This window comes from Lethenteron reissneri, chromosome 60 (assembly GCF_015708825.2).
Source record: "Lethenteron reissneri isolate LAM-NWPU_2019-01 chromosome 60, ASM1570882v1, whole genome shotgun sequence".
Lineage (NCBI taxonomy): Eukaryota > Metazoa > Chordata > Hyperoartia > Petromyzontiformes > Petromyzontidae > Lethenteron > Lethenteron reissneri.
In genome coordinates this window covers 5197895-5207595 of record NC_083838.1, presented here as the reverse complement: position 1 = coordinate 5207595, position 9701 = coordinate 5197895, and the positions used below count along the sequence as shown (strand labels likewise).

The window sequence follows — 9701 nt, the reverse complement described above, 5'->3', positions numbered from 1 at the left end:
GAGACCCATTGACTCACACAGAGACCCATAGACTCACACAGAGACCCATAGACACACACAGAGACTCGTAGACTCACACATAGACCTGTAGACTCACACAGATCCATAGACTCACACAGAGACCCATAGACTCACGCAGAGACCCATAGACTCACACAGAGACCCATAGACTCACACAGAGACCCATAGACACACACACAGACTCGTAGACTCACACATAGACCTGTAGACTCACACAGATCCATAGACTCAGACAGAGACCCATAGACTCACACAGAGACACATAGACTCACACAGATCCATAGACTCACACAGAGACCCATAGACTCACGCAGAGACCCATAGACTCACACATAGACCCATAGACTCACACAGAGACCCATAGACTCACACAGAGACCCATAGACACACACAGAGACTCGTAGACTCACACATAGACCTGTAGACTCACACAGATCCATAGACTCAGACAGAGACCCATAGACTCACACAGAGACACATAGACTCACACAGATCCATAGACTCACACAGAGACCCATAGACTCACACATAGACCCATAGACTCACACAGAGACTCGTAGACTCACACATAGACATATAGACCCATAGACTCACTCAGAGACCTATAGACTCACACAGAGACCCATAGACTCACACAGAGACCCATAGACTCACACAGAGACCCATAGACTCACACAGAGACCCATAGACTCACACAGAGACCCATAGACTCACACAGAGACCCGTAGACTCACACAGAGACCCGTAGACTCACACAGAGACCCATAGACTCACACAGAGACCCATAGACTCACACAGAGACCCGTAGACTCACACAGAGACCCATAGACTCACACAGAGACCCATAGACTCACACAGAGACCCATAGACTCACACAGAGACCCGTAGACTCACACAGAGACCCATTTCTTGAGAACTGCTTTAAGTGTTTAGTTTGTTGTCCTTCCCCCGCGCCTGCGATTCGCGCGGTCGGCTACGTGCGGTGAGCGTGAAAGGAGTTCCACGCACGCACTGCGCACACCGATCGATCGGTCAGCTGTTGTTCACCCAATTAAACCGATGGCGGATTTTAAGAACACTTGCATCATCGTCGTCGTCGTCATCATCGTCGTCGTCGTCATCATCGTCGTCGTCGTCGTCATCGTCGACATCATCATCGTAGTTATCATCATCATCATCATCGTCATCTTCATTATCATCATCGTCGTCATCATCATCGTCGTCATCATCATCTTCATCAGCATCATCGTCGTCGTCATCATCATCATCGTCGTCATCATCATCATCATCGTCATTGTCGTCATTATCATCATCATCATCGTCGTCATCATCATCATCGTCGTCATCATCATCGTCGTCATCATCGCCGTCATCATCATCATCATCGTCGTCATCATCATCATCGTCATTATCATCATCATCATCGTCGTCATTATCATCGTCGTCATCATCGTAATCATCATCATCGTCGTCGTCATCATCATCATCGTCGTCATCATCATCGTCGTCGTCATCATCATCATCGTCGTCATCATCGTCGTCATCATCATCATCATCGTCATCGTAATCATCATCATCGTCGTCGTCATCATCATCATCATCATCATCGTCATCATCATCGTCATCATCATCATCATCATCGTCATCATCGTCATCATCATCATCATCGTCGTCATCATCATCATCGTCGTCATCATCATCATCATCGTCATCATCATCATCGTCATCATCGTCATCATCATCATCGTCATCATCATCATCGTCATCATCATCATCATCGTCGTCATCATCATCATCGTCGTCATCATCATCATCGTAATCATCATCATCATCATCATCATCGTCATCAACATCGTCGTCATCATCATCATCGTAATCATCATCATCATCATCGTAATCATCATCATCGTCGTCATCATCATCATCATCGTCGTCATCATCATCATCGTCGTCATCATCATCATCATCGTCATCATCATCATCGTCATCATCGTCATCATCATCATCGTCATCATCATCATCGTCATCATCATCATCGTCATCATCATCATCATCGTCGTCATCATCATCATCATCGTCATCATCGTCATCATCGTCATCATCATCGTCATCATCATCATCATCGTCATCATCATCATCGTCATCATCATCATCATCGTCATCATCATCATCATCATCGTCGTCATCATCATCATCATCGTCATCATCGTCATCATCGTCATCATCGTCGTCATCATCATCATCATCGTCATCATCATCATCGTCATCATCATCATCATCGTCATCATCAACATCGTCGTCATCATCATCATCGTAATCATCATCATCATCATCGTAATCATCATCATCGTCGTCGTCATCATCATCATCATCATCGTCATCATCATCATCATCGTCGTCATCATCATCATCATCATCGTCGTCATCATCATCATCATCGTCGTCATCATCATCATCATCATCGTCATCATCATCATCGTCATCATCGTCATCATCATCATCGTCATCATCATCATCGTCATCATCGTCATCATCATCATCATCATCGTCATCATCATCATCATCATCGTCGTCATCATCATCATCATCGTCATCATCGTCATCATCGTCATCATCATCGTCATCATCATCATCGTCATCATCGTCATCATCATCATCATCGTCGTCATCATCATCATCGTCGTCATCATCATCATCGTCATCATCATCATCATCATCGTCATCATCATCGTCGTCATCATCATCGTCATCATCGTCGTCATCATCGTCGTCATCATCATCATTGTCATCATCATCGTCATCATCATCATCATCATCGTCGTCATCATCATCGTCATCATCGTCGTCATCATCATCGTCATCATCATCGTCATCATCATCATCGTCATCATCAACATCATCATCGTCATCATCATCATCGTCGTCAGCATCATCATCATCATCGTCATCATCATCATCGTCATCATCGTCATCATCATCATCGTCATCATCATCATCGTCATCATCATTATCATCGTCATCATCATCATCGTCATCATCATCATCGTCATCATCGTCGTCATCATCATCATCGTCGTCATCATCATCATCATCGTCATCATCAACATCGTCGTCATCATCATCATCATCGTCATCATCATCATCATCGTCATCATCATCATCGTCATCATCAACATCGTCGTCATCATCATCATCGTCATCATCATCGTCGTTGCCGTCGTTTCAGCTAGCGACCTCTGGTGCGCTGACCGTTAACATCACAGTGGGGGGAGGGGGGAATGGGGGAAAGGGTGGGGAGTGGGGGGATCGGGGGGGGGGATGGGAGGGAGTTGGGGAACATTGGGATAGAGGGAGGGGGGATGGTGGGGAGGGAGGAGGAGGGGGGGAGTTGTGGGAGAGGTGGGCGAGGAGGGGGTGGGGGAGAAGGGGAGGAGTAGAGTTGGGGGGAGAGGTGTAGATGGGGGAGGGGGGGGAGTTGGGGGGATTAGGGGGAGTAGGAGGGGGGCTCGTTGTGGTGAGTGTACCCGGTGGCAAGGCAGAGGAGGAGGAGGTGGGGGGGAGCCCGCTGAGTAGGAGGAGAGGACCCTCCAGTGACACCCGCCTGCCCCTCCTCGTGACGGTGCTGTTGCTCCACACGTGGGTGCCCATGTGCACCTGCAAAAACAAAGATCCCCCGTGTAGCCTTCACCAGACTGTCGGGGCAAGTGCTGTTCGCGAGTAGCGGCGCATACGAAGGCCGGCACGGCACGCGAGGCGGTGGGTGGCCAGCACCACGCCCGACCGCCTTTGTCTCCCCGGTGGCGATGTTTACTACACACCGCACCTGGTACTCATTCGAGGCCGAGTCGACCTAGGGGAGGCCCACCAGGACCGGTTCAGATAATCGTCACCGGTGTTGGTGGCTATGAGCGGGAATCGATATTGGGTCGCTGGGTTCGTAGCGCATCGCCCTAACCGCTGTACCACCGCTCCACGCCTGCATCATAATAGTCATCGGTGTCATTATCGTAATTTTCATCATCATCATCATCACCACCACTTTCATCATCGTCATCATAATAGTAATCGTTGTCATCATCACAAACATCATCATCATCATCACCACTTTCATCATCGTCATCATAATAGTAATCGTTGTCATCATCACAAACATCATCATCATCACCACTTTCATCATTGTCATCATAATAGTAATCGTTGTCATCATCACAAACAACATCATCATCATCATCATCACCACTTTCATCATCGTCATCATAATAGTAATTGTTGTCATCATCACAAACAACATCATCATCATCATCACCACTTTCATCATCGTCATCATAATAGTAATCGTTGTCATCATCACAAACAACATCATCATCATCATCACCACTTTCATCATCGTCATCATAATAGTAATCGTTGTCATCATCACAAACATCATCATCATCATCACCACCACTTTCATCATCGTCATCATAATAGTAATCGTTGTCATCATCACAAACAACATCATCATCATCATCACCACTTTCATCATCGTCATCATAATAGTAATCGTTGTCATCATCACAAACATCATCATCATCATCACCACCACTTTCATCATCGTCATCATAATAGTAATCGTTGTCATCATCACAAACAACATCATCATCATCACTGTCACCATCGTCATCATGACAGTAAGGTTATCACAGCGTGCGCATTCCGGTTGCTACGAAAGGCGTTCCCGAATGGAAGAACCCGCGTGACGGCAGAAGCACGTATGTCCCTCCTGGCACGTACCTTGAGGTTGCCCTTGGTGGTGAAGGCTCGCCCGCAGACGCCGCACGCGAAGGGCCGCTCCCCCGAGTGGGTGCGCTCGTGTATCTGCAGGGCGCTGCTCGAAGAGAACGCCTTGCCGCACGTGGGGCAGTCGCGCTGCTTGTGCGAGCGCCGCCCCCCCGCCGGGGATGACGGCGACCCCGCCGCTACAAGTCCGTGCGAAGACGCGACGAGCACCGGTCGCTCGCCGACGCTCGCGGCCGGAGCCGTCCACGCTTCGCCCACGCCGCCGCCGACGCCGCCGACCGCCGAGATGGGCGGGAAGTACCCCGGCTCCGCGCCGCCGACGCCCGCCGCGAACAGGGCCGCGGCGTCCGCGGGCAGGTCGGCGCGGTGGGTCATCAGGTGCTGCTTCAGGTTGCCCTTGGTGCTGAAGCCGCGGCCGCAGTAGGTGCACAGGAAGGGCCGCTCCTTCGTGTGGCTCCTGTGGTGGATCTCGAGCGCGCTCTGGCACGAGAAGCTCTTGCCGCACGTGAGGCACGCCACGCAGCGCGCTCGCTCGCGCTCCCGGCCGGCGAGCGCCGGGCGGCCGCCGCCGCCGGGACGCGACCACTCCGCTCCGCCGGCCCCCGCCTCCTCTCTCGGCTCGGGGCCGGCGTCCGACGGCGGCGACGCCGAGGCCCCGGGGCTCTCCGACGGGCTCGGCAAGGATGCCGTCCCGAAGCCGCCGTGGCCGCGTGGCCGCTGGCGGCGCTCCGGCCCGACGGCCGTCGTCCGCGGCGCCGGAGACTCCGGGCTCGGCCAGCGGGCGGCGGCGGGGGGAGCTCGCCGCCCGTCGTGGTCGCCCGCGTCTGAGCTCCCGTACTCGGACGTCCCGTCATCCCGGTCCGCAGCAGCCGCCCCCCTCCTCCTCCTCCTCATCAACCTCCTCCTCCTCCTCGACCTCCTCGACCTCCTCGTCCTCCTCGTCCCCTGCCCGCGCACCCCTCGACTTGGGCATCCGGGCTGCCACCTCCTCCTTCTCCTCCATCTGGCATCACTGCCGCGGCGCCCTTGTGCACCGAGTAGTGCGCCTTGAGGTTGCCCTTGGTGGAGAAGGCGCGGCCGCACACGCGGCACTGGAAGGGCCTCTCACCCGTGTGCGTGCGGTAGTGCATCTTGAGCGCGCTCTGGCAGCTGAGCACGCGGTGGCACACGAAGCAGCGGTTGGGCTCGGCGGGACGGCGGTCCATCCGCTCCACCAACTGCTGCAGCTTGGACGTCTGGGGCGCTCGCGGGGGTCCGCCCGCGTCTCCCGCCGCGTACCGGCCTCCCGCTCCCTCGGAGCTGAACGGAACGGCGGGCGGCTCGCGGCCGCGAGGCCCGTGCCGCCACGAGGCCTGCGCTCCGACCAGGCGCGACGACAGTGACGCCGGATCGCCGCTGAAACCGGGCAACGACGCCGCCAGTATCGCCGCCGCCGCCGCGTCCTTGTCGCCGCTGAAGGTTGCCCCGCGGGGGTCGTGGCCGAAGCGCGCGAACGCCTCTCCGTGACCGCGTGGGCGCGAGCCGAGGCCCGCTCGGCCAGCCTGGCGGTCTCCGATCGCCCGGCGCTCGCCAGAGCCGGGGCGGCACTCCGGGGCGCCGCCGTCTCCGCCGAACGCCTCGCAGGGCGAAGCTTCGGACTTCACCTCCATTCTGAGCGTGCGCTCCGGAGAGCGCCGGCCGTCTGCGAAATCGTCAGCGGCGACGGGCTGGCCGGGCGGGCCTCCCCGGACGGCCATCGATCGGGTCGCCGTGCCATCGCCGCCGGTGGCTGCGGCCGTCCCGCGGAGGCGGGAGCGGAGTCCGACGGGGGCCGCGCCGAATGGCGATGCGTTCCCGTTGCGCCGCGGGGAGGAGGAGGAGGAGGCCGCCGGCGGCGGGGACGCGGGGCCGCTCGGGACGGAAGGGAGCGGCGGCTCGTCCCCTCCGTCGAAGTCCCCGCAGAGCCGCTGGGCTCCCGGGGAAGGTCCGCCGGCGGCGGGACGCGGCCGCTTGCCCCCGCGTGCCGTGAAGGTCCGTGTGCGGGGCGATGAGCACGATCTGCTCGCGGATCTCGTCGATGAGCCGCAGCTGCTGGACCTGCTGCCGCTGCAGCGCCACCAGTTGGCTCACGATGGCCGGCAGCGTCGAGGGGCACAGCGGAGGAGGGGCAAGAGGAGGAGGAGGAGGGGGGGCGGTGAGCAGGGGAGCCCCGCTCCCGTTCGGCGAGCTTCTGTCACCGATTTCATTGTCGCCGGGAGCTGCGGGATGGCGGCGGTCCGGAGCGTCGGCCCCGCTCTCCGCCTCGTCGTCGTCGTCCCCTCGTCGTCTCTGCCCGGCCCCGTTGGGCGACGTCGGCGGACGTCGTTGCTCGACGCGGTGTCGCGCCGCCACCGCCGCCGCCACCGCGAGCCTCTTCGAGAGTTGCTCCTCCAGGCGTTCGGAGCGCAGTCGCTTGAGGCCAGCGGTGGCGGCCGGCTCCGCCGAGGTCTGCGAGCGCCTCTCCTGGTGGAACCCCACAGCTCCGTTCCCGTTCCTCTCGCGGCTCGAGCCGCCTGCGTGGAGAAATATAAAGAAAACGATTATTTATTGTTACTTATTTTTACCAGGCAAGGAGGCCCCACTGAGCTACGAGCTTCTTGTTTCAGAAGCAACCTGGCCACAAACGATAGCAGCTAAATGCTCTGAACGCGTGACGTTCGGTCTGATTGTGGAGGGGAAAAACCCGGAGAACCCGGAGAAAAATCCGCGCGACCACGGGGGAGAACATGCAAACCTGAACGCATGACCTGCTGTACACCAGGCGATGTAGTTAACATCACGCCACCACGGCACCCTCATGTACTGAGATAACAAGAGGGTGGGCAAGATGAATGAATGAACTTTGGTGTTGACTTGTACCAGGTAAGGCCCCATTGAACTGTGTAGCTCTTCTTTCAGAAGCGACCCTGCCCATCACAATCGATAGCTCAGCGAAAGTGGCTTCATTATCGCGTGGGCATTTATGGCAGTGGCGGTTGATTCTAAATGTGGAGGGTAAAAACCCAGCAGGTGTCAATGTCGGGTTCGAACCCACGACCTCCTGTATACCAGGCAAGGTAGTTAACATCTCCTAGCCACCGTGATGTTCATGATGAGAGAGAGACACGCAAACTCCAAATATACAGCAGCAGGCGTCAGGGTCGGGATCGAACCCACGACCTCCTGCACACCAGGCGAGGTAGTCAACATCTCCTAGCCACCGTGATGTTCATGATGAGAGAGAGACACGCAAACTCCAAATATACAGCAGCAGGCGTCAGGGTCGGGATCGAACCCACGACCTCCTGCACACCAGGCGAGGTAGTCAACATCTCCTAGCCACCGTGATGTTCATGATGAGAGAGAGACACGCAAACTCCAAATATACAGCAGCAGGCGTCAGGGTCGGGATCGAACCCACGACCTCCTGCACACCAGGCGAGGTAGTCAACATCTCCTAGCCACTGCTGCACCCTTTATAAATGCAAATGACAAGCTACCCCCGTCCTCACCCCCACTCTCTACCTCCAACAGACGTTTTGGGGGCAAGTGCTGTTCGCCAGTGTTGCCAGCACCTCTGAAAGCCGGCAGAGGTGGCACACGAGAGAGAGGTGGGGGGAAGGGGCAGTCACAACGACCGCCTTTTGTGTACGCTCAAGCACTCGAAGCCTCGCTCGTTACGCACGATAGAATTCTGCGTTTAGCGTCCGTCAGGGTGATTGATGATCTCGGCTCTCACCGATTCAACTGCAGCGCACTAGCTCAGCTGCGGTCAGTCGCCTACTCGTCCCTCTGCTATCGCTACTACCACGGGGGCGTCTTTCAGACAAGTTGCAAGTCCGGGTCGAGGACTCGGGACTGGCTGATTCGTCTCGTCCACCACGCTTTGTTCAACTACTGAACACAGCGCAGATAACAATCACCTGGTCATCCACTCACTCAGCAACTCACTCACTTACCTACCTACCAACCCACCCACATAGTCACCCACTCACTCAGCAACTTACCCACTCACCTACCAATCCACCCACCTAGTCATCCACTCACTCAACCACTCACCTACTCATCCACTCACCCACTCAATCACCCATCTACCTACCCACCCACCTACTCACCCACTCACTCACCCATCCACCTACCTACCCACCCACCTACTCACCTACTCACTCATCAACTCACTCACTCACCCACCTACCTACCCATCCACCTACTCACCCACTCACTCACTCACTCACTCACTCACTCACCCACCTACCTACCCATCCACCTACTCACCTACTCACTCATCAACTCACTCAATCACTCACCCATTTACCTACCCATCCACCTACTCACCCACTCACCCACCTACCTACCCATTCACCTACTCACCCACTCACTCACTCACTCACCTACCAACCCACCCACCTAGTCATCCACTCACTCAACCACCCACCTACTCATCCACTCACCCACTCAATCACCCATCTACCTACCCACCCACCTACTCACCCACTCACTCACCCATCCACCTACCTACCCACCCACCTACTCACCTACTCACTCATCAACTCACTCACTCACCCACCTACCTACCCATCCACCTACTCACCCACTCACTCACTCACTCACCCACCTACCTACCCATCCACCTACTCACCTACTCACTCATCAACTCACTCAATCACTCACCCATCTACCTACCCATCCACCTACTCACCCACTCACCCACCTACCTACCCATTCACCTACTCACCCACTCACTCACTCACTCACCTACCAACCCACCCACCTAGTCATCCACTCACTCAACCACCCACCTACTCATCCACTCACCCACTCAATCACCCATCTACCTACCCACCCACCTACTCACCCACTCACTCACCCATCAACCTACCTACTCACCCACCTACTCACCTACT

General features: G+C 55.7%; 1 protein-coding gene and 1 pseudogene across 1 annotated transcript; one reads left to right on the top strand and one right to left on the bottom strand.

Moving 5' to 3' along the window:
• Positions 1-1309: 1309 nt before the first annotated feature.
• On the top strand, positions 1310-2926 carry LOC133357966 (uncharacterized protein DDB_G0271670-like; annotated as a pseudogene).
• A 2411-nt stretch (positions 2927-5337) lies between these two features.
• On the bottom strand, positions 5338-7562 carry LOC133357852 (sal-like protein 3). The gene is made up of 3 exons (XM_061575996.1): positions 7553-7562; positions 6804-7331; positions 5338-6751 (listed from the first exon to the last, which is right to left on the bottom strand). The coding sequence occupies exons 1-3, from the start codon at positions 7560-7562 to the stop codon at positions 5694-5696; spliced, it is 1596 nt and encodes a 531-aa protein (XP_061431980.1). The 3' UTR covers positions 5338-5693.
• Between the last annotated feature and the right edge of the window lie 2139 nt (positions 7563-9701).